General features: G+C 47.0%; 4 protein-coding genes across 16 annotated transcripts; 2 read left to right on the top strand and 2 right to left on the bottom strand.

Annotated features, from left to right (window-relative positions):
- The first annotated feature begins 1453 nt into the window (after positions 1-1453).
- On the top strand, positions 1454-13191 carry Spt20 (transcription factor Spt20 homolog). 8 transcript variants are annotated; one of them, XM_070285143.1, is made up of 9 exons: positions 1454-1836; positions 1931-2120; positions 2192-3199; positions 3272-5323; positions 5384-5636; positions 5698-7293; positions 7828-8085; positions 8150-8534; positions 13155-13191. In XM_070285143.1, exons 2-9 carry the CDS (start codon positions 2085-2087, stop codon positions 13189-13191), a joined length of 5625 nt encoding a protein of 1874 aa, XP_070141244.1. In that variant the 5' UTR covers positions 1454-1836; positions 1931-2084. The 8 variants fall into 8 exon arrangements, with proteins under 8 accessions (XP_070141244.1, XP_017036638.1, XP_070141242.1 ...); XM_070285141.1 differs by having other exon boundaries at positions 1455-1836; positions 8147-8534; XM_070285142.1 differs by having other exon boundaries at positions 1455-1888; positions 1944-2120; positions 8147-8534.
- On the bottom strand, positions 10933-12806 carry Vps36 (vacuolar protein sorting 36). Its single transcript, XM_017181165.3, has 3 exons — positions 12549-12806; positions 11767-12492; positions 10933-11714 (listed from the first exon to the last, which is right to left on the bottom strand). Exons 1-3 carry the CDS (start codon positions 12642-12644, stop codon positions 11337-11339), a joined length of 1200 nt encoding a protein of 399 aa, XP_017036654.1. The 5' UTR covers positions 12645-12806; the 3' UTR covers positions 10933-11336.
- A 51-nt stretch (positions 13192-13242) lies between the features above and the next one.
- Liprin-beta (liprin-beta) lies at positions 13243-16103 on the top strand. Of its 2 annotated transcripts, XR_011444821.1 has the most exons (4): positions 13243-13651; positions 13729-14672; positions 14731-15833; positions 15895-16103. XR_011444821.1 is itself a non-coding variant. In XM_017181160.3 (3 exons), the coding sequence occupies exons 1-3, from the start codon at positions 13451-13453 to the stop codon at positions 15626-15628; spliced, it is 2043 nt and encodes a 680-aa protein (XP_017036649.1). In that variant the 5' UTR covers positions 13243-13450; the 3' UTR covers positions 15629-16103. The 2 variants fall into 2 exon arrangements, 1 of the variants encoding a protein (XP_017036649.1); XM_017181160.3 differs by having other exon boundaries at positions 14731-16103.
- A 1830-nt stretch (positions 16104-17933) lies between these two features.
- LOC108084807 (uncharacterized) lies at positions 17934-24773 on the bottom strand. 5 transcript variants are annotated; one of them, XM_017181166.3, is made up of 2 exons: positions 24751-24773; positions 17934-20251 (listed from the first exon to the last, which is right to left on the bottom strand). In XM_017181166.3, exon 2 carries the CDS (start codon positions 20238-20240, stop codon positions 18102-18104), a length of 2139 nt encoding a protein of 712 aa, XP_017036655.2. In that variant the 5' UTR covers positions 20241-20251; positions 24751-24773; the 3' UTR covers positions 17934-18101. The 5 variants fall into 5 exon arrangements, with proteins under 5 accessions (XP_017036655.2, XP_017036656.1, XP_070141998.1 ...); XM_017181167.3 differs by lacking the exon at positions 24751-24773 and adding an exon at positions 20693-21067; XM_070285897.1 differs by lacking the exon at positions 24751-24773 and adding an exon at positions 20604-20662.
- Between the last annotated feature and the right edge of the window lie 215 nt (positions 24774-24988).

Raw genomic sequence — 24988 nt, 5'->3', positions numbered from 1 at the left:
ATAAAAAAAAGTTCAAACGTTGTGTTATTATATGGTATTTAATTTATAAAGCTAACTTTAGTCGTTTCGCCACATAAGTTTTATATGCTTAGGTCAAGCTACGCGATAAAAGCTATTTTAGTGAAATTTGTCAGCAAGAATAAAAGCTAAAAGAAGTGGGGATGTGCGAAATTGATTCATTGTGTAAATACTTTTGACTACCTCTGAATATTATTGATCAGCACACTAGCCATGTCCTTCTGTAGGTTCTCAGAGACGTATACCCCTAACAAATTGTAGTTTGCAATTCTTGTCTGAAACCAGAAAGGAAGCTAACTTCGGCATAATATCTAATATAATGAATATTATACATTTAAATTCTGAAAACACACACAAAACAGAGTTTCATAACATTTTACCTATACTTATTATGTTTACATGACAGCGATATGATATAGTTGTATAGTTAAAATTTATACCAAAATTCTGAAATAAAAAAAAAGCTCATATATCAGAGTAGATGAAAATACCTTTGAAAAACAACGAAGTTCTATGTATAAATATACTACTTTTATATATTTCCTTTTATTTTCTTCTATTAATTTAAGAATAGATCCATTCTGGTTAATGATCCAATTGCTGTATTGTTTATACAAAAATATTAAGACAAAAATTTAAGCAAAAAACGAATATGTAATAAATAAAAACGAAAAGCAGAGCATTTATGGTCGCGAAAAGAGGAAAAATCATACCTGTGACTTTCGGATAAAATATTTCAAAACAAAAACCAAAATATACCGTAAAATATTAATATTCATTAAATTTACATATTATATATAAATTAAATTAACGTAAACTTTGCGGCTTTAAATTTTAGCATCGCGGTAGACCTTTTCTGGAAATGCCCACTATACGAAATTCTTCTATATTGATCAATTGGATTATTTCTTTGTCTTTCTTTGTTTTCAATGTATGCAGGCATATTTAGAAGTGTTCCCATTGATCAACATGGACAGAATATAGCATATTCTTAAGCATATTTCGAAATATTCAAATGGGAATTAGAGAAAACGCGATTTTTCATTATTTGGTGAAGAAAAATCATAAAAAAAATGCCATCTTTTGTGCTGGTATCATCTTCTAAAAAGAATTACTTTATATTTTTAAGTCAAACCAAATACATTACGAAGATTAATCTATGCATAATACATTAAAATTGATTGTATTAAAAGCTTTCATCACGTTCGGCAGAAAGTCCTTAATTTTTTCATTCATTTTTTCAGTGTACCCACACTCATTTTGTTTTTACTACATGTATATCGATTACCGGACTTACCATTCGCATCAAAACGACAACGATTGTTGGCAACGCACCAGTACTGCCAGACTTTGGGTTCACAAGCGACCAAAAGTACCAGATCGTCCATGCACGAACTGCTAAGCCAAATGTTCACCTGGCCACACTGATATTTGACGCGAAAGCGGAAATTTTGAGATTTTTTTAGGGAGAATCTGGTAACACTGTACATCTGGTAACACTGTACATTTACATTGCAAAAAACCCTAAAACAAAGTTTTTAAACAATTAAAAGCGAACAGTTTACGGCGTGTTATTAGAGAACCAGCCCAGCGTTCGCCTCCCCACCGCATCAGAGCGAGCGACCTTTCCGTTTCGCCGAGCAGCATCGCCAGAAAAAGGGTCGTCGACGGCAGAGGGGCGCAGAGAGAAAATGTCACGCAAAGCAGCAGCAGCAGCAGAAAAAGAGTGAAGAAATATCAGAATCCATCGGCGGTCGAGTCGAGCTCACCGAAAACAGTGCAGCCGGGGTGACGCTCCCTGGAATGGTCCACAGCCAGGTGAGAGTTGCGAGTGCGAGTGCTGGTACGGGCATCCAGCGAAACAGCGAAAGTAAGAGACAACAACGGGCTCTGCTCTGCTTCTGTTCTGCAGTTGTAATTCACAGGGACAGACACCTGCGAGCGCAATGCGAACAACGCCAATCCTGGACAGCCCTGCGATTAAACTCAGTCCCCAGCGTTGGCTTGGATGTCGTCGGTAATTGGTGCTGCCTCAGTTGGGACCCTCCTCGCAATCCGCTGGCACGATGCAAAGCCTGGACTCCTCATGCCAAGAAGCCGACGTAAGAACCTGACTCCCTTTGGAGCGACACTAGTTCTCCGACTAACTCTCCCAACCTCTTGACCCCAATAGTTTATTATAAATGACACGCTCAAGAAGCTCAAGGGCTCCAACAATGCTGACCATGCCTCGGGAATAGCGCACACTGTGGTCCAGGCTCACGGCTCGAGTGTCCACCAGCAGCAGTTCGTCCAGTTCCAGACAGCGTCTTCCCCCAACAATCAGCTGCAGGCGCAGCAGACGCAGTCGTACCACCATCTACACTCTGGGCTTCAGCAGCAGCAGTCTCCCGTCACGGTCACCTTTGCGACGACCAGCAAGTCGTACCTGGAGGCCAGCCTGCTACAGGCCATACCACAGATTCCTGCCCAACCGCCCATCTGCATCTTCGATGACGACGACTCCCCCACCGAGGGGGTGGGGGCAGGGGGCTCCCTGGGCATACTCACGGAGCCCACCTCGGCCACGCCCACCGGATTGCCCACAGCGATCGCTCCGTCGCCTTCGTCGTGCTCGTCATCCACCACGACGCTGTCGAATTTCAACTCGATCACGTCACCCTCACCAGTGGTTCCCGACTTGCTTCTGTCCACGCCGCCTGGAGTCAACTCCAGCCTGAGCCTGAGTAGCAGCACGACAGGAGCGACTCCTGCCACAGCAGCAGCAACATCTAGTAAGAAGTCGGAGAAGCGACCCTCCTCTGCAAACTCATCATCCGGTGGCGGCGGTCACCATTCGCACCATCATCATCTCCACCAGTCGCATAACCACCACGTCCTGGCCTCGCCCACGTCGTCACCGAACAAGCGCCAAAAGTCCAACAGCAGTAGCAAGGAATGCAGCTCTTCTAGTCGCAGCTCAGCTCTATCCTCCGGCGCCAACGCGTTGTCGGTACAAACAGCGCGTTCCGGCACTGTCTCCTCCAATAGCCACATCAGTAGCGGTTCCTCGTCAAAGCCTCCCTCCTCGTCCGTCGGTCAGCCGAGCAGCAGCAGCAAGTTCTTTAACCTGCACGAGAAAATAAGGGATCTGTATCTGCAGCTGCTCAGCAACGACCTGAACTACTTCGCCGAGACCGGGGTGAGTTGCCATTACCATAACGCGTGTTTGCTCCCATGCTACTATTCTAACTCTTTCCTTGCCCAATTACAGCTGAAACAGCGTACGCGCTCCTTCACCCTGGAGCGGCTGGTGGAGCGGGAGAAACTCAACACAATCGTTGTCAACCTCTATCCGGGTAACAAGGGATATTCCCTGGCCCTGCACTACGATGAGCACCTGATGCTGAACCCGCAAACAAACGAATGGTCTGCCGCCGGCGCGAAGGAGGAGGGCCTCGGCGAGGGAGGACAGCGGAGCGGACGCAGCAAGGCGACGAGTGCCGACGAGAACCAAGCCAAGGCGGAAACCGCCCAGGCCAAGCATGACTACGGTCTGGTGGAGGTGCTGCGCTGGCCCTACGAGAACGACCTATTGCTGCAGTGCATAGATCGCGAGATGCTACCCGAGTTTCTCATGGATCTGCTCAGCGCGGAGACTGTCAGTCTGTCGGACGGCGGCGAGGGGACACGGGTGTTCGTGAAGCCAAGCGTGTTCTACGCGGGCTGCGTCATCGCGCAAATCCGAGACTTCCGCCAGACATTTGCCACCTCAACGAATATCTGTGATATGAAGCACATCCTGCTCAGGCCCACGAACGCCACCCTCTTCGCGGAAGTGCAGCAAATGGGCAGCCAGTTGCCGGCGGAGGACAAGCTCGCCTTGGAGAGTCAGTTAGTGCTGGCGACTGCGGAGCCGCTGTGCCTGGAGCCGGATCCAAGCATAGGAAGGCAGGCCATCAACGCCCAGCACCAGCGGCAGCTCTTCAACTCGCACGAGCTGCGCCGTCAAATGAAGAAGTTTACCCAGACGGCAATCAATCGGAAGCGCAAGCTCGACCAGTTTACACATCACCATGGCCTGGAGTTGTGCGACTACCTGGCCCGCCTCCGCCAACGACCGCGTGCGGGGAGCAGCAGCGGCGCAGGCACCGCCACACCCGCAACTGCGCCCACCAACAATCCGCTGGTTGGAGCCATGCTCTCCTCGTTCACCTCGAAGGTGCCACGGCGACCCCACGAGGTCATCCGGCCCATTCGACCGCCCTGCCTGGACTATCCCGCCAATCTCAAGGTGCCCGAGCACGTGATCAGCGTGGAGAAGTACGCCAAGACCTTCGAGCCCCTGAACGAGTTCAGCGAGGCGTGCAAGGACGGCTGCCAGCCCAATTGTCGGCACAACTTTCAACCGCAGCTCGTTGAGGAGTATGTGCTCGAGACGGAGCGCGAGGCAACCGAAGGCCGGCGGGCGCTGTACCACATCAAGCTGTCCATCTTCCAGCGTCCGTCCGATGCCGAATACTTGGGCGAGCTCTATGTGGACCGGGACTACAAGGAGGGCGAGCGCAATGGAGAGTCGTGCCGCTTTGCCTTGGGAACGCGAGTCCATGCCAACCGGTACATTCAACAGTTCCGCGAGATCTTCACTGAGGAGGGGCGCAAGGCGGTCAAGATCACGCACTTAGTGCCCGGACATGTGCCAATTGTGACCCACACGGGGCTGACGAACGAGCAGCGGATTATTTTGCAGCAGCAGCAGCAACAGCAGCAGCAGCAGAGACAAGCTCAGTTGCAGCACCAACAACAGCAGCAGCAGCAGCACGTGGCTGTTGTGAGTAATCCCCCGCAACAGCAACAACAGCAGCCACAGTCACAGCAACAGCAGCAGTTGCCCGCCACAGTGCACCATGTGGCGCTTCCGCGTCAGCAAATCATGCAAAAGACTTTGAATCTTGCCGGAGGCAATGTCATAAGCGTGCAGCAAAATTTCCGGCAACAGCCAGCCCAGCAGCAGCAAACGTACACCATTGAGGCAGGCCAGCAGCAAGCAGGCACACAAACTGCCCCGCAGCAGCAGCAGCACATCCAGCTCCAACAGCTGGCCACCGGCCTCAGCAACTCCTCCACAACCACTCATCAAGTGAGCCTGAGCAACGGTTCCCTGGTCCTAGTACAACAGCAGCCGCAGCAGCAGGTGGCGCAGGCCCTGCAGCACTCCGGCATCACCATCCAGCCGGCCACCATTCAGCAGCAGGAGAAGGCTGCCCCGGTGGTGGGAGCGAATTCCGCATTGCGTGCCCAGCTCAACTCTAGCGGGCCAATTCTGGTAGGACCACGACCTTGATATGCAAGACTTGTTTACTAATTATATTATCCTGTTTTTTAGCAATCGCAGCTGAAAGTTCAGCAGCCGCAGCAGCAGATCATGCCGAAGCAACATCAGCAACAGACAACTGCCACTAGCAACACCAACAATAATACAACTACTACTAATAATAATAACAATAATAATAATAGTAACATGAACAATAATACGGCCATACATCCGAATCCTGCTATAAATGCCATAGTCAACAGCATTATGAACTCTGCCAACCAGTACCAGCAACAACAGCAGCAGCAGCAGCAACAACAGCAATGTAAGTCAATGTCGCTTTCCCCCTGCGCTAGATGGTCTTCACAAACATTCCCATGTTTCAGCGGGTATCAGCAACAATGCAGGAGCCTCGGGCGGCAACAATGGAACCAGCACTGCCACGCTTAAAAACTCCAGCAACGCGTCGATTCTGAACCTGCTCAACAGTGCGCCGGCCGCCATGACCAGCACTCCGGTGGCCAGCGGCACTTTCACATCCTCCACCACCGGGCAGCAGCAACAGCAGCCGCAGCAGACGCTGACCCTGGTGCAGCAGCAGCAGTCCACTCCCGCCACAGCCGATGCAGCCACAGCCACATACGTACAAGCCACCCGGGGCACGCCCACGCTGGTGAGTGCCCAGCGAAAGCAGCAGTCGAGCGAGGTGCTGCAGAACCTGCTGAACGCCAACAGAAAAATAGGTGGTGGGACGACGACGTTTCGGACAAACTCTGCCGGCAATTTGATAGCAGTCAATCTGAACCAAGCGGCGCAATCGCACCACCAACAGGCGGCTGATGGCGGGCAGACCGTCCGCGTGTCTATGTCGGCGTTGGCCTCGCAGCTGGCCTCGCCGCCGGCGGTAATGACGAATCCAACCACCAGCTACACGGTGATCTCTTCGGGCAATAATGCCGCCACGGCGGCGGCCTGGATTCAGAGTCCCACTGGGCCAGTGCAGCAGCGCATACTGAGCTCGCTGAGGAGGGACAGCACCACGGTGCCGCCCAACGCGATTGTGGTGGGAATGGCCGCACCATCGCCGGGCAGCGACTCGAATGCCTCAAATGCGAGCGGATTCGCGGTGCCCAACAACTTGGCATCCACCTCAAGTGGTGGAAGTGGTGGCGGTGGAACCCTGTCCGCTCTGCTGACCAACGCAGCCACGCCCTCGCCGTCGGGATCAGATCACTCGCAATCGTCGCAGACGCACCAGAATCAGGCGCTGCTGGAACGTCTCAGCAATGTGACCTCCAACGTGTCCGCAGTGTCTATGCCACACATGTCGCCGCAGCAACCATCAGCTGCGCCGCAGTTCATTACCAAAACCATAGTCCACTCCCCCGCCACCTCCTCCATACACTCGCCCATGTCTAGTCCGCATCCGCAGCCCTCTGCCTCGCCCCAACAGCAGCAGCAGCAACCGCAAACCACCGCCACTCTGAACCTGCAGGGCATCAATCTCTCGCAGCTGCAGGGGGCCATGGCCAACTTTGCGGGCCTGCAAAATGTCCAAGTGCAGATCCCGGGATTCACGCAACCCATTTCCCTGCAGTTTTCGGGGAACAGCCTCCAGCAGCAGCCGCCGCAGCAGCAGCAGCAGGCGGGAAGCGTGACCCCGGGCACGGGCACCACGCAGGGTCACCAACGCAGCGTCCTTGTATCGGTCCCGGTCTCCAGCCATCAGCAGCAGCTGCCCCACACCATAACGCTCCAAACCCAGCCGGCGACGCACCAGCACCAGCAGCAGCAGCAACACGCGCCACCCACTGGCACCATCGTGAGTTTGCCCTCGACAGTGGCTGGTACCCAGACGGTGGTCATCACCAACAACGGCGCCGGTGCTGCCGGTAGTGGGGCAAGTGGCAACGGTGGTAGCGGCGGCGGCGGCGGTGGAGGAGGAGCAGGCGCAGCCACCGCCATGCTGACCCTTCCCATTGGTGAGTACAAACTCAGGGGTGAGGTAAACCATTTAGTGCAGTTTCCGCCCCGTGCGGAGGTGTCTCGGCCAAGCCGAAGATGTGTGTGACTCGGGATCCGGTTTCTCGTTGAGATCTTTATTTATACTTGCACAATATTATCTATGTATACAGTAATTTGTGTTTCTTTTGATTGAACATGCTTAATTTGGTTCTCTTTTGTTTCTGTTTTCGTTTCGTTTCTCGTTTCCAACAAACCACAACATAACACAACACAAACCCGATAACCACTCACTCGATTCGATCCGATCCCCTCATGCCACTAAACCGAACCGTTCAATGTGTCTCTTGTGTGTGTTAACCCGAAATGCCATGCCATCAGTTTGAATTCGGAGAGTCCATTGTCTTCATATAACCACGACCCTACCGTCGTCCGTCGTCCATCGTCCGTCTTCCGACCACCCTCGACCCTCGACATGTCTCATTGCAACCAGAAACAACCAAACAGCCAAAAAATCTCCCCGCACACCCACGTTCTGCTCTCTCTGCTTACAGCTCAAATAGTCGGTGCGGGTGTCCAAAAACTAAATCCTCAAACAATACGTACCTCAGGTGTTGGTGGTGGTGTAGGGCAGGCCCAGTCGGGAGGCAGCAGCACGACGGCAGCCATCCAGCTGGTGGGCACCATACCGCCGCGTACCCGCAACGTCCAGGTGGTGGGCACCAAGCAATTGGCGCCGAACAGACAGCTGATCACCGCTCAGCGACAGATAGGCGGCTCCACGCTCAAGATAGCCACCACGCCCGTGAATGGTTAGTAGCACTCGCCTTCCGCCCGTCCTTGACAAGCTCACCCCACACTCTCTCTTGCCAGCAGCTGCCAATGTTGTAACTAGCAGCGCCAACTTGGGCGCCGCGTCCATTGTGATGTCTACTCAGAAGCTGCAACTGAAAACAGTGAAAGCGCCCATGCAGCAGCAGCAGCAGCAGCAGTTGCAACAGCAACACCGAATACTCAACCAACAGAGCACCGCCACGGTATCGTCGCAGACTCTGCACAGCCCTAGCCAAGTGCAGATGCAAGTGTCGCAGCAGCAGCAGCAGATGCAGCACATACAAATCGCGGGACGGACCGCAACCGCTTCGGGTGCCATCAGCCAGCGGACCCTGACGGCACTGGCGGCAGCCAAGCAGCAGCAGCAGCAACAACAGCAGCAGCAGGCTGCAGTCAATCGCCGGCGCTCCACCACTGATGCGACGAAGTAGGTGTGCCATTTGCCATATGCGAAACGGGACTGAGTGTGCTACGCGATGTGCATTGCTTGATATTATAGTTTATGCAAAGACCCTATAATAACAAGATGCGTAACGGCCATGCATTTGAATGGCCATGCCCAGGCATTTTCTTTGCAGGCGACAAATGTTCGTCCCTCTAGCTAGATGAGAGCGCTTGATCAAGCTGGTGCGCAGAGATCTAGAACTCTCGTAGGCTGCAAATAGGAGTGAGTCAGGCCTAGGGCTTTTGAACAAAACTTCAGGAGATCGTGAAGGGAGTACATCTTGTTATTTTAGGGTCTTTTATGGTTACCTCCTATCAATACTATCGTACATACATTGTATACCCCTATACATAGCTATATATATCTGTTTTGATGTGTAATCGTAAGTGTAAACTGCAGCAGCATGGCGGCGAAATATGGCCCGAAAAGGAGTTCGCATTGCTTGTGTTAACCGAACGAATTAGGTGTAGTAGAGCTCCTACCATACATATTTATCTAGTTGTATATACACACACACACACATATATGTACAGATATATATGAAAATTGTTTCAATTTGTCCTGCTGCCAATCTGGCTCCCAACCTCCTTTCGTTAGGTCCTAAGATCGGCCAGCAGCAGTGCTAATTCGAAGCTGTCGGGCAAGTCGGGCGGCGAAAACAACAAAGCAATAATCGAGGAGAAGAAGGGAAAACAAAACACGTAAATTAATTGTAAAGAAATTCTTATTATTACGATTACGATTTAGAAAGAGCATGTGAACCAGGCTAGGGGTTCATTTTAGTAATTAATCATACGTATATTGTAACTATAAATTAAAACTATTATTGCTAATTATTTAATCAGAGGAGGAGAACACACATTTTAGCTTGTAATGTACAATTCATAGCCTCAACCAATTTAGTACTTCCAATTGCAGAAACATTAAAAGCCGAAAGCAAAACCAATTATGCAAAAGTCAACACTTATTTAAACAACTTATTCTTAAATAGCGCAATGTACAATTAAACTAGAGACCGGAGACAGGATCGGAGTCGCCGCCGAGTGATTGTAGAGAGTGACGTGACGCTTTGTTTGACTAAAAATTCGTTTTTCGACTACGCCAGTTTTGTAGGATAAAGTTAAATATTTATTTAAGCAACGATTTTATTTATGTTATACAACTTTGCTGTACTCGTTTGGCATTGTTCGATTCGATTCGATAATTCTGCTGTAAAACCCAAAACGAACGCAAACTAACCTCACCAACAACCCGATGTCCCCACAGTACCCGACACACTCAAGCATAATTTACTCAATGTTAATATTAAATAATAAATGTGATTTAAGAAGAATAAAACGAAGACATTGCAGACCGTACAGTAAGCAGTAACCAGCACAGCGAACGATCTAAAGTCAGAATGGGAGATGTTGCTCAAGCAGAGCGCAGCAAGGAACTGGTCTAGAAAACCTGAGTACGGAAGTTGTATTTAACTTGATAACGATATACGTGTGGTCTGATCAAATGGTTATTGAAACGCAATTCAAAGATTTATTACTGCAATGCGGAGCATCCGAGCAGCCGCATAAGCTATTTATATGTACATGTAAACACGAAGCCACTATTAATATAAATGTGTAATTTCCATTGAACAACTTAACTGCTTATCAAAATACCTGACTGTAGAAACTTTTCATTAAACTGATATCGATGAAAACTCTGGAGACGAAACGAAGCGAAGCGGAAATAAAACAAATTACGACTAAACAAAATGAAGAGCCGACAAAGTCAGCTAAATCTCCGTTAATCAATAAAGTGTGAAATCTATACTATAAAAACTTGGGCTAAAAATGTGTCTTACGGGGTAATTGCGCTGCGTATGACGTTACGCATCTTTTAATTTGATTCTGCTCGGCGCAGGGAATACTACGCAGGTCGACAGCTTTAAAACCACCTTTTTCCAACTGGTCAACACGATTTCTCAAAAACGGCTTAGCAGATTGTCCTGAAACTTGCAGTTTAAGTTCAAAAAACATACGGACGTGGATTAGACTAGGATTTTTTGGATAGGTCAAGAAGTGTTTTTACACTGCAAAATAAAAAAAAATAAAACAAAGTGGCTCCAAAATATTAGTTTTCAATATTTTCAAAATATCACTGTGTATTCCGTGACAGCATTTCGGCTTACAACATTTTTTGAAAAATACTTTATACTACATTACCTAATAACTGTTAAAAAGTTCAAATTGCTTAGTCAAAAATGTTTTTCAAAAAACCTCCGTCACGTGGGTCAACCCCCTTAAAAGAGCAGAAAAGACTTGTTTTTCTTACTTTTAAGGTGATTTATCTTTAAAACGTTTATTTTTTGTTAACAATCAGTTTTTAGATTTTGAAAAAATTATTGGGTTCGGTTCTAGAATTTATATCAATATTTGCATATATTTCTGAGTGTCTTGAATTGGGCAATGCACATGGAAAAATAACAATATAACAAAGATAAATAAATATTTTTTCAAATTAAAAAAAAAAATACTTTTAGGCTAAGGACAATATTTTATGATAGCGTACACGAAATCCGTTTTTTTATTACCTTTAAGATAGAATATTTTAAAAACTTGGGGCATAGGAAATTTTCAAAGACCAGATTTGACTTCAGCGCATCACAAACTATCGTAAGAGTATATTTCGGTTCTTGATTCTAAGTCCTTTTCAATTTTTGTCGGCCTGTGGTTTCGGCAACCGCTGCTAGGTTTGATTCAAGTCCTTTATTTATCAAGCTTATCGTAGTTAGCACAGTTCAATTAGCTAGTCGCGGTTTAACAGAAGATTGGGATAGAAACGGAGACCCTCTATGGACTCGTCCCGGCACACGCTGCCCAGACGTTCGGCCACCAGCAGCCTCTCCTTGGCCAGTAGAAGGGAGATTCCCAGCTGCTTGGCGAGTTCCTCCACTGCCAGACTCTCGGCTGCTTGAACCTTCTCCAAAGTGTCGACAGCAATTAGGCTATCATCGTGTGACTCCAGTTGCAGGACTCTAGCGCCACTCGGAAAACTGCGAAGGCGTATTGGTCCACTCAGCTGCTCGCAGGCGTGCAGCAAGTCCTCTGGCGACAGTAACTCCAGTCCCCGAGCCCGATTTATGCGGCAGTAAACGTCAGCCAAAGACATCATGCCTCCTTGCTCCTAAGAAACTACTATAAGTGGGGATGATAGTCTTTTTAGTTCTAACTCTCACCTCAAGCGGGTCCAGAAGCACCTCGCAAATCTGTTGCGCCAGGCTGGAGAAGTAATCGGTATTGCTGGTGAAGTTGTCACGGGTAACAGGATCGTCGATTCCCAGGCTCATGAGGTAGGACTTGAAGCGCACCGTCTCATCATCAGATATCTCGCCTTTCTGCTCGCGAATCTTGCCGCTGATTGCCTTCGAGATGCCAACCATGTCCTTGGCCATGGCCATTAATACACTGAGATCCTGAAAGGCCAGCGCTATGTTCTCATCCGTGGCCTTGGCCTTCGCCTCCAGATGACGCTCAATGCCTCCGATTCCTGTTCTCTTCTGAATGCGAGCTAGCCGGTCGTTGCCAGTGTCCGAGTTCGGGCTGCTGGCCACTTTGCTCACGATGGTCTCGCTGGTTAGGGAGATCTCCCAGACGCGCGCACTGAGGGTTTCCCTAAGGGCACTGTGAAACTCAACGCTCAAGCCGTTCTTTCCAGACAGCTTGATGTGGGTAGCACGGCTGGTGTCTAGCGGGCCAGGCCCTTTGGCGGGCGATGGCGGTCGCAGGTGCATTATTATGCGGGTTTTTCTGCCAAAGAAGTTGGAGGCTGTCGTTTCTTCGCTGAGCGATATCACATAGCTGAGGGGCAGGCAAAGGGTCACGGCGGCTCGGGCTATCTCGCCAGGACGTCCCCAAAACAGTCTGTGCGTGGTGAGCACAACCTCGCCTTCTTCAAACTCCGTCTGAAAGGTAAAACCACTGTTTGAATGGCATTGTGGGAAGGCTTTTCGGCACTTACCTTGTTGTCCCCATCGTATATTTTCACCTTGTTGTCGCGGCTGACGAACGATTCGTTGGGACTGAGGCGGGCCTCCACATACTCAAAGCGGTTCATTTTGGTAACTTGTATTCCTGGTTATTCCCAATATTTTTTAATCGCTGAATATTGGTCAGCTGCAGCGTTGCCGATTTAGCTTTTTGCACGCTAGATCTGGCGGTTTTCAAAAGCAAAATGCTGGATATTGTAATCAAGCGGGAATAATAGGTTTTTCACTATGTGTTCAGATACGTGGATGCTGCAGGGTATAATATATGTTATCTACATTTTCCGGCGGTTTCTGGGAAACTCTTCCATTTGTCAACATGAAGAAGCAGTTTTGCCACTTTAAGTATTTTATTGCTAGGTTAAGCTATTTGCTGAAATGGTAATAGCTAAATGTATAGCTATTTTAAAGTCATTAGGCTACCACTGATATATTTTTCCCCACTATTTCCGAACGTTTTTCTATTTATTTCACACCTCGAAGGTAATCGAACTATGTTTTGAATTACTAACATATTATTATTTATGATTTTTTTTAGCATATGTTTAAGTATATAAAATTGTTTTTAAAACTATTTTTAGCTATTTTAAACCTCGAAATACTGTCAGCTCTGAGTAAAGAGTCAAAAATACCAAAAAATATACTGCGATCTGGACATTAAACTATACGGCCACACTAAATACATAGCTCTTCTATTTTTGTGATAGTGTTTTTTTCCCCAATTTGTGCTAAAATTAATATAATAACTATGAATGCAATTTCAAACAATTATGCGAAATGACGTGCCTTTCCTGAGCTGCTTATGTAACGCTGCACAGGCCGCGAAATAAGACCGCACATCGATTACCGGGGATTAGCGAAGCTCAAGTCGGACTAAATGGCGGCGGTGGCCGAGGGCAGCAAAATGCTGGAGGCGGCGCTTCAGCAAATGGATGGCCTTATATCGAGCACAGCGACCCAGGCTGGCTCCGCTGCGGCGGCAGCTGCCGGGGCTTCTCTGACGCTGAGCGAGCGAAACTTGATTTCGGCCACCAATGTCTTATCGACGGCCAAGACTTTGGCTCTCGCCCTGCAACAGGTGAGTCACGGTGGAGATAACGCCTCTATACACGGCCGAGCTCACTTACATGCATATGAATGTATTTACTGCCGTAGGTGGGACTGGCTGCTCCGGCCCCTGATCCTGTCACCGCGGCCATCATAAGCGACTGGTTGGAAACGCACATACCTCGTCAGGACTCCGACGAGCGAATGCGGCGGTTGCAGCGCGACAAGGAGGGGCTGGCTCTGCAGTACCAAATGCTGGCAGAGCGCGTTTCGGAGCAGGCGGACAAGATCATCGAGCTGGAGGGGCTGATCACGGAGAAGACCCAGCAGTTGTGCAGCAAGGAGGAGCTGTTGCAGCGCCAAATGATTTCCAGGTCCGCCCTCGAAACGCAGAAGCTCGAGCTGATGAGTGCCTTAAGTGAACTGAAACTACATCGCACGGCATTGGAGCAGGCCAGTGATGGGGCCGCAGTAGGTGGCAATATGCCCTATGGCAGTTTGAGCAATATAAACCAGAAGGCCTTCATGGGGTCCCCGAAGACCCCACCCTCTGCGCTGCGCCATCAGATCAAGCCGCAGTTCCACAGCCTGCCACGATCGCACGGCAAGCTGGGAAACAACAACAACAACAGTCGCATCTTGGATGTAAACGCAAATAGTAGCGGAAAACAGCGGAACGTGGCCTTCGCTTCGAACGAGCAGATTCTGATCGAAGACAATGCTCACCACGCCGACGAGACTATGACATCCAGTTTCATGTCGCAGTTCACTCCTTCGCCGAAGCTGCGGGAACGTTCTGCCCGCGGCTTGCGCAACATTCTCGGCAAGCTGCGGCGCAGCAACAGTAGCAACTGCGAGCTTACAGCCTTGGAGCAGGCAGAACCCGAGTTTCGACGCGGCGGCTCCAGAGCCACCGCAGGCGGACGCATCGAATGGAGTGCTCAGACGCCTCTGTTCGGTGAGAATGAAAAGCACTGGACCACTTGGGGAGCACAAGAGGTGTGCACCTGGCTCGGACACATGGGTTTGGGCTGCTACGAGGACAATTGCCGGTGAGTTGGTCAAATAAGGATGCATATATTGGCTATTTTCACCGACCTTTTCCCTTAGGAAATGGCTAAGGGCCAACCCATCGGTGTCGTTTTTCACCGCCTCGCCTGTGGACATTGAACGTGAGCTTAATTTGAAGCTGCCGCTTCACCGCAAGAAGATCATGCTGGCCATCGACGACATCACGGGGAAGGAATTCGATGAGCTAACCTTGAAGTCAGCCAGCTTGGATGTGGCCTGGGTGCTGCGATGGCTCGACGACATTGGACTACCGCAGTACAAGGACTACTTTATGCAGGCCAAGGTTGATGGGCGAATGCTGCACCGCCTTACGCTCGAGGATCTGTCCCAGTTGCATGTGAGCTCTTGCCTGCACATAGCCTCGCTGCGAGCAGGCATATTGTGTATGCGTCGCATGTCCTGGAACCCCGAGGGTCTGATTCGACGGTCCCTTAAAGCGGCTAGCGAGGATGAGGCCGCGGGCAGTCCCGACAGGGACAATGTGGAGCTGTGGACAGCACACCGCATCATGGGTTGGCTTCAGACCATAGACCTGTCCGAGTACACGCCAAATCTACGCGGTGCCGGCGTCCATGGGGCTCTAATGCTCTACGAAGCACGTTTCAATGCGGACCTGCTGGCCGACCTGCTGTCGATACCACCGAGCAAGTCACTGCTGCGCCGCCACCTGGCCATGCATTTCAAGGAGCTGGTGGGTCGTCCGGTTATTCTTAGTAAACGGGATGCCGAGTCAGCGCCTGGTTATCAACCGCTGAGCATTACTGCTAAGCTAAAGCCGGTTAAGCGATCACAGTTCTCGTTGAAGCGTCGCAAGAGCTCGAAGAGCCAAAGCGACATTGACTGGACAGAGTATGTGTGCCCCATGAACGCCAGGGTGCCGGAATCCTCTTTGGTGGATGCGGCCAAGGATCACGAGGGCTCAATGAGTTCGAATTAATGAGCAGCCGGCAGACGCACAAATCAATTTCAAGCCACGTTGCTGATATGCAAAAGATAATTAAGCTCAATTGAACTGCCAACTTAACGAAGCAAGTGACCAAATCTACAAATCAAGCGACAATATTAGCAAAACTAAACCTGGGCACGCCCAAACTTCCAAGTGTCTATCGAATGAATTCGAGCAGAGCCTATAATCCAACCATGTATGTTATCATCATTTGGGAAATTCTTCTGTAACTAAAAATTAACTGTAACAAAAATTAGGCTAATCTGGATCCGGAACTCAATGACATTTTTAGCATCCAGCATAACGGTGGAAACGAGAAGTATTTTCTATGGCATTGAATTAAGAGCGACCCTAACATTATAGACTTAAAGCCCATATTGGAGTTTATCTTTTGTACTAACCCGTAACTGTATTAACGGATATTTTGTAAAATAAAAACAACGATGCCTTTTACAAATGTACACGAAACAAAAAATGTTGGGACCAACGTGGTTAATCCGCAATGCTTTCGCTTTTGTTTTGGATATAATCAATTAGGAAACAACTACACAGCTAAGCAAACTATTAAGGGGGGATACATGTAAAGCAAATTTTTTAGAATTAGTTTATTACTTAAGGAGGTTGACCCATGTGACGGCCGTTTTTTGGATCGTTTTTTAGAAAAATTCCTGAAAAGCGCCTAAGACAGCAATTTGAATTCTTTAACAGTTATTAAGTAAAGTGTAAAGTATTTTTCAAAATTTTTTGTAATTCAAAATATTGCAAAATTTTCGAGATATAGGAAGCCAATGTACTAGACTAAAAAAAAGGTACTGTCATTGTCAACAATATTCTGGCGAATTGGTTGGCCCGATTTCAAAAATTTAAATGCCATTGTGATGAATGGATCTGGATAAATGCGGACTAGGATATTTTGAAAATATTGAAAAATAAAAATTTGACGCTACTTAGAATTTTTTTATTTTGCAGTGTAAAAAAAAATTCCTTGACCTATCCAAAAGATCCTAGTTCATGCGATATCCGCATATGTGTAACTTTCATTATCGAATTTCAACTCTGCGGGCCTTAAATCAAGTATGCACTTTTCTCCACTTTAAATTTTTGCGTTTTTGTCTATGTTTTGGACACCATTCTCAAAAAATAAGCAACATACGGAGTGAATCAAAAACTGTTATCATCAGAACGAAATTATCTTTTTTTGGAACCTAAATGGTAGTAATGAAAATGAGTATTGTTACTTTTTAAGAGGGTGTTCCTTTCCAACTTCCTTCCTCACATCAAATATTTTGAAAATCGATTTTTTTTTAATTGAATTTAATTTGTTTGTTAGAATTTCTTTTGGGTTTTTTTGGTTCAAATAAAATATATAAACCTATAATAAACCTATATGTCCGCCATTTTGCAATATTATTCAAAAAACAATATTTTAAAAAACATTATTTTTATTATCTCCGATTTCCTTAGTAACTATCTTCGAAGTTTCACGATGATTGCTTGAGTATTTCCTAAAAAAAAAATTACGAATAGTGTCTAAATTTTTACAGCTCAAGTATCTCAACGTGTTGCCCAATGCACAGAGCGAGAAGAACACTAACAAGGACCCACCCTGGTGGTCTTCCTGACAGGAAGAACTAGCTTCCTTTAGGATATTCAATCTGGTAATAACAGTTGGACGACAAATACATACATGCGATAGGTTTTGTGGTCTCTTTTTTAGTTGTTAGAGTTTGTTATTGATGGAATGGAAAATAGGGAATCAAAATTAATAGTTTTTTATTTTCTGTCCAGATTTATATAGCATCTAAAGCTATTAATATTCTGAGAGGGCAGAATATGAATAAAAATGGGGTTTATCAAAGGGAAATGTTCGACAAAATATAAACAACAGAATATAAAATATTGTAAATCTTTGATATACCGAAATTTTCAATATATGGTAAAAAATCGAATCAATTAATTTGAATGTAAATTAAATGTTTACCTTTTCAATGAAATACAAGTTGCCAAGTTACAATCAAAAGAAACTTCTCTGATAAACAACAAAAAAGTTTTGCAATTACAATTAAATATAACAAATAATACCAAAAATTTCATTCAAGACATTTTATAATTTGGATTCATATTTCTTATATTTGGCAACTAAAATTGATAGTGTTTGGATTTTGATGGGCACCGTGGACACACACAGTCGAAACGTGTTGAAGTGATCATAAGTAGACATTTTGTAACCTCTCAAAGTTCTGCACCCATTGTACATGCAAACACTCAGTTTATTTGTTAAGAAAAACACTTTATTAGGCACTAGAGAAACTGATGAACGACTAGGAAACGTGGCTGATCATTGATCGCGTTGTTGGGCAGCCTACATGGACGGAATTGGCATGGCTTACTTTTCTCCACCCCATCACAACCATGTCTGATCTTAAACTAAATCTTTGGCAGTGCTTTGTGTCCTCAAGGAGCCTCACATGGCCTGGCTGGCGGAATGGCTCTCCTGACTCAGCAGATGGCCGACAGCCTCACTCTTTTCCCGACCACCGCCTTGGTGCTTGGCCAGATCGCTCTCAGGTATGTGGTCCTTCCAGTTCCGGAAAAGGTAGCGTGTGAATTTCTTCAGCTGTCTGAACTTGCAGTAGGTGGCTCCCTCCGCGGACTGTAGCTGCTGGGTCTGGATAAGGAAGCCCTTCTCCTTGAAGGTCTTCTCCAGCTTTTCTCGCTGCTTCGAACGACGCGACAATCGCCTCTTGTGCTCGCTCTCTGTCGGCGGATTTCCCGGTGGCTGCCTTGGACAAACCGCACCTGGCATCGGACTTTGAGAGCTGGAGTGCGGCGAGACGGGACTGTGCGGTGCCACGGCGGGCACCAAGTGGTTGCTGCTAGGCAGGAGCATCGATGAAGTCGGCGACTCCGGGGGTATGTGTAGTTGCTCCAGGCTTAGGTCCGTTGATGGTGGTGGTATGTCCACGAACAGTTTCTCCTGGCCCTGAAGCTGATGCTGCTGCAGATGCTGCTGCTGATCTCGGGAGATGAACTCATAGCCCCGCATGGTCTTGTCTCCGGTGCCGTTGTAGTAGCGGTAGTTGCCCTCCGCGTCCACCGAAAGCATTTTCTTTTCCTGCAGCGTCGGCTTGGCTCCTCCCGTGAACTTAAACTTGCATATGCTGACCTCAGTGGGAGGGCTGGCCGAGTGTTCGGCGGGCACGGGCGGTATAAATATGGCCGAGCGCTTTCTCTTGCGCATGGAAAGCGGCGTGGCCTCGTTGGCAAAGAACCCGCTTGGTATGGGAATCTTTAGAGAAAGCTGGTTGTCCTTCTCTATGGTCTCCAGGGGCAGGGTAACCCCACCTAGGCTGCAAGACTCCACCAGCTGTTGGTAGTAGAGGCCCACTGGTTGGAAAAGTAGCTTGGCGGTGGACATTGGATGATTCTCGCTCTCGGCAAGCTCGAGGGTCAAGGGCTTTACTGCATCTAGCGGAGATGTCCGGTGGGAGGAGAGGCCGCAGTCTGTTGATGCCGTGGTGGCGGGCTTTACGCTGTCGCTGCTGGAGATGGAGTACCGATCTCCGCTTTGGTCCCGCAGGCAGAGGTTCAAAGGCTCCTCTGGAGGCAAAACAATCGTGGCAGTAGATGTTGGCGGAGTGGCGCTCACTGGCATCGCCGCCACATTAGCCGGGACAATAGTACCATAATTTTTGTAGATCAGGTGGCAGATATCCGCCTTTTTGGGCTTTCGGCCGCGCCTTGGCTTGTAGTTGTCCAGAGTGATTTCCCCCATGTAGGGCAGATCGGCGTACTTAAGAGAGCTCCGCTTCGGGTTTGCGGGTAGCTCGGCGCTTTTTGTCGGGGTCACGGGTGGGAAGGGCGACAATCGTGAGGCCGGCGGTCCGGAACGAGGAGCCTGTGGCGGCAGCTTTTGCTGCTGGCGTTCCGCACTGCGCTGGATTTCTGCGATTTTCCGCAGCCAGCTGCGTACGTTCTCGTGGGCCTGACTGGGCGGGGGAGGTGGTTGTGGGAGCACTGACCGCTGCTGCTGACGAGACTGTGTGGCTTCGTAGTGGGCGGCATATTCTGCGGGCAAGGCCTGGTGATGGAAACGCAGCTTCATGGCCCCCGTGGAGGTGTTCCGCTTCCTAGACCTGTTCGAGGCCTGGCTTTGGTTCTGCTTCGGTGTCTTTTGTGAGGACGGAGTAGGGGGATCTTCTGGACACAAGGGTTGCTTATTCAACTTGCGGCTGCCCATCAGAAGATTGGCCTTCAGCTGCTGCTTAGTCAGTTGGCTGCAGGTGCCGTTATGGGGCTGCCCAGAGACGTTTCTTTTGCGCGCCATTAGCGTCTTGAAGGGATGGTCCTCGTCGTGCGCGTCATTAGAGGCGCCATGCGAGATCAGGGGGTCGTCCGAGCCCTGCAGAAGCAAGTGGGTGCTGTTGAGGTCTAATCGTTGATGCGCGTGCTCCGGGGTGGGTAGCCAACACTCCAGGTCGTGGTGCTCGAGCTTGATGGTGGGCAGCAGCTGCTCCAGGTGGCTGGCAGCGGGAGCTACAGGCACCAACTCGTCTTGGCAACTGCTGCCGTTAAGCTCGCACGCCCTCGCTAGTTCCTGCATGCTGATCCTGCCTGCGAAAGAGAAAGCCAAAGAAGTTAGAAGAGAGAGTGGAAACCGTGTTGCAATATAACGTATACGTATACGTGACAAGGCAGACACACGTTTTCCCTCAGCTTTGTTGTTCTGCTGATCGTGGTCGCCGGCAGATGAAGACGAAGGCGGGGACGGACACGGGGACAGAGCACGCGCTTGCTCTCCTGAGCAGCGGTGATTCTATTTAAATGTCTAAGAGGGACGTGGCCAGCCAGTGGCGCTCTCTCACACATATGCACTGGGAAATTTCGCTCCGAAACAGAAATGTTGTTTTTGTGCATGAAATTCGATTCCTCGGGCTAAAAGAATGCCCATAAATGGTCTAATTACTCGGCCCCATTGGATGGAAAACGACTTTGAATTTTCAGCCGGAGGCTTCCGATTGCTGAGTGAGGTGGGTAGGAGGCAGTTCAGTTTACCTTTGTGTGCTTGTGTTTGTACAGAGAGGTGCCCAGAAAAATGGGAATTGGCCTTGGACCCGGCTTCAAATCAGTCTTTGGCTGTCAAGTCTGCTGGCTGGTGCTTCTCAAAGGATCCCCTCAGATCGAACCAGTGGCAGTTGAGGTCTGCAATTCAGTTCACGCTCCCCTGGCAGTCGGATCACCAGCACTGCCACTGTACGCGTGTACATCGTGTTGACATCCAAAACGCAACTAGTTGCGGGAAGCCGAGTCGCGGAAAGCATCGCTTCTTCGGAATATGCTCCTTAGATGGACCGCGGCGGAGAGCACGACCCACACACAATAGAGGAAAACAGCGGGCACGACGAGCAGCAGAAATGAAAATCAAATTCCTCCGCTCTTCGGCAGAGATGCGTTGTCGCTTCTCGGTGTCGTTGTCTGTATTTAACGCCAAAGACGAAGCTATTTCGTGTGCGTTCATTTTTAGAAAAATTCAACTTGTTGCCGGCCATATAGCCGCCTTCTGGTCGATCGGCCACACATCCAATTCCCACAATCCGCAGAAACTCGGAGAATTCGAAAACGTATACGCTGTTTTTCATTCATGAGCTCTTCGTACTCCCGCCCTCAGGCTGCCAGCAGATCAGGGTAAAAATGAGTCTCTGCTTGGCATTCACTCCGGATAGAGGCCACTGTGAACCGAATTTTAAGGGATTAATTCGAAATAATGGGTGGGTTGAGGATTCCGCCTTGCCGATAACGGCCACCTCGATTTTTTTGTTGTCTCTTTCTCGGCCGCTAGTCCACCAAGGTGTGCGAGTTGTTTTCCCGGCAGTTTTCGTTATATTACGCGTGTTTGATGGCATTTTATTTATAGTTCTCTGCTACTTCGGGTTAGGGCAACTAAGAATCGACTGCGCCTCTTTCGGATTATGAGTTTTCGGGAAAGGAAAAGAAAAACACCTCCCAAAATAGACAACTGATAGAGGCGGCCCTCTATTTTGGGCAGATCTCATTCAAATATGGGTCACCTTTCGTTTTCCCTGGAGAGCGGTACCATTAAATTTCCATCAAAGATAAATACTGAATAAAAAAACTCTGCATGTTTTTTCTACGAAATGGTATTCAGTCATATTTTGAATAATACATCATACGAGTACAAACTATATTTTCTAGAAACTAGGTCGGAGGATTCTAATTTGGGCTTAATAATACATTTTTGATTTAAATGATCTATTTGTTGAGTATTTTCCCGACCATAGAATAAACTGTATGTTACAATATATTCATATTTTTGTAACTAAATTTGACTTGAGATCAGCGGTTCAAAAACTACCCAAAAATCGAATTCCGGTTCTTGGGTTTAAAAGACTCTTAAGCCCCAAATTATAAAACAGAGTTAAGGTCCTCTTTTCCGGTTAGTTGGCTTTCTGAAATCAGTTGTTCTTTTGTCAAGTAGGAAAAGATTTGACAGAAAGTTGGCTCCCTGTCAATGTTACCTTTCACATTGACGCTATTTCAGGCCTAATTTTCTTAGAGGGATCTTTAAATGTAACCAAATCTGAACAGTTAGAATAGAAACAGAATCTTAGATTTAGTAGTTTTAGTTAATTTTCTCCCTAAAAAGTCACCGTTTTTATACCCTTGCAGGGTATTATAATTTCGTCAGAAGTTTGCAACGCAGTGAAGGAGACGTTTCCGACCCTATAAAGTATATATATTCTTGATCAGCATCAACAGCCGAGTCGATCTAGCCATGTCCGTCTGTCCGTCTGTCCGTCCGTCTGTCCGTCCGTCTGTCCGTCTGTCCGTTTCTACGCAAACTAGTCCCTCAGTTTTAAAGCTATCTGAATGAAACTTTGCATATAGTCTTCTATATACTCTCACTGCTATATATGTCGGAACGGGCCGGATCGGACGACTATATCATATAGCTGCCATACAAATGTTCGATAAATTAAAAAAAAAAAAAATTTAACTTGGCTGTTTTTCAATATTATTCCATCATTTTTGAGATATAGCCTTTTTATATTATTCCAGAATTTTGGTAAAAATTTTATGAAAATCGGACCACTATATCTTATAGCTGCCATAGGAACGATCGGGAAATTAATCAAAAAAATTATAACTTCGTTGTTTTTCAACGTATTTTAATCTACTTTGACACATGAGCCTCTGGTATTATTTGAAAATTTTGGTAAAAATTTTATGAAAATCGGACGACTATATCTTATAGCTGCCATAGGAACGATAGGGAAAGTAATAGAAAAAATTATAACTTCGTTGTTTTTCAACGTATTTTCATCTACTCTGAGATATGAGCTTTACTTATTATTATAGAATTTTGGTATACATTTTATGAAAGTCGGACAACTATATCATATAGCAGCCATAGAAGCGATCCGCAGATGTAGAGAAAATGTAAAGCTGGGAATGTATAACTGTAACTGTCAAACTGTAAACATAATAAGTATAGGTAAAATGGTATGTAACTCAGTTTAGTGTCTGTTTTCGGCATTATAATTTATGACATAAATATGAAAACCAATCTGCAAGGGTATACAAACTTCGGCGTGCCGAAGTTAGCTTCCTTTCTTGTTTTTTTGTATATTCAGGATATTCCTAATACGACTGAATGACTTTAAATATCGCAGTTGAAAACAGAAGTTCCCATAAAAATTGCGCTTTCAATATTATCATTCATTGAGTTACCTGGGGGTCGGCTAGCCAGTGTGGCTCAAGTTCGAGTACATCAATGTTTTGGATTGCTAATTAAATGATTAAGGGGGGACATCTGAGTAACTTTTTTTAAAAATCGAAAAAATTTTTTTTTGCTTAAAAAATACTTTAGGGTCTTAAAAATAACATATCAAAAGATAGAGTCCGGCAAAAGTTTCTAAGTGTCGAAATTTTCCATTCTGCGGCGATGCATCACATGTAATCATATACGATTTTAAAACTTTAAACGCGTTTTTCTCAAAACCACTTTTTTTGAGTTGGCCGAAAACATAACTCGAACAAATCTTAACCGATCGATCTGAAATTTTGACAGTATATCCAAAATACCTATGGCTATCGACGTACGTAGGATTTTTTTTTTTTTTGCTTACTTTTTTTTTTATCCACAATTTTGTGACGTTTTTTTTTTCATGAAAATTGAACTTTTTATTTAATCACTCACCATTTTGCAAAAAATCAAAATATCGAAAAAATCCTACGTACGTCGATAGCGGTTGAGATATAGAAACTAACAAAATTTGATTTTTTGTTCTAGATCAAAAACTAAGGACGTTAGGTTTTCGGCCATGGACCCCTTTTAAAAAAATAGGGCCTACGAAGAAATGCTGCACAGCCGCCATTTTGTTTTCGATTAATAAAAAAAAAAATTATTATGTAGTTCACATCTAACATTATCAAACCGACTTTAAAATTTTTCGATTGGCTTCTTCATTTGGCCAAAAAAAATTCTAGAAAATGGGCTTTTTTTTTGCCAGTTACTCAGATGTCCCCCCTTAAGTATTTTTAAAAAAATTGATGTCTTGCGGCTGAGCTTGGGTTCACAATTTAGAGGGGGGGTCGATCCCTTTACAACTACATATTTCTCCGATATGTGAGTAGTTCAGGCAAAAGACTTGAAATGGAAGTCGCGATACCGGACCTTGGAATACCCGGACCTCATTGCATACTTTCTGGCGGAACAATTTTATAGCACTAATTTGTCATATTTTATTAGACTTCACTTTTCTTTATTAATCGTTATAGATTTTGTGTTGAGAAATTGAAACCCGAAGTTTTTGCATATAGAGATTTTGGCATAATATTTAAGATATCAACACAACAATTATGATTCATGACGAATTTAATGACTTAACGAAGCGTATTAAGTCACTGTTGATCACTTTCCCGCTGCGCAGTCGCAGACGACTGGCGGCACGACTCGAATCCGGAATGCAAAGCACAATTCGCGTTAGCCATTGTCAATGAGCGAAAACACACCTTCTGGGGCAGCGTTCTTCTAACAACACATTTGGACTTCCACAGTCGATGGGGCACCCTGTTGATCGCGCAATACCTACCCGTATCGAGTTGGATAGAATGACATTCCCCGTCGTTCGGCTCTCGACTGGTGCTTCGCATCGCGTGCAAGCCAGAACTTCGCGCAGCTCGCCTCACCGTGCAGCGACCAGTGGCAGTGGGTGGGCGAGTTTGCGCGACCTGCAGACGATTTACATTCTACAAGTAGACGGCGGTCAGACGGCGGTACGGCGAGCTAGAATCGGGGCTTACATCACCGGCAAGCGGCGTCCAACCTGC

This window comes from Drosophila kikkawai, chromosome 3L (assembly GCF_030179895.1).
Source record: "Drosophila kikkawai strain 14028-0561.14 chromosome 3L, DkikHiC1v2, whole genome shotgun sequence".
NCBI classification, from domain to species: Eukaryota; Metazoa; Arthropoda; class Insecta; order Diptera; family Drosophilidae; genus Drosophila; species Drosophila kikkawai.
This window is presented reverse-complemented; position numbering and strand designations above follow the sequence as displayed.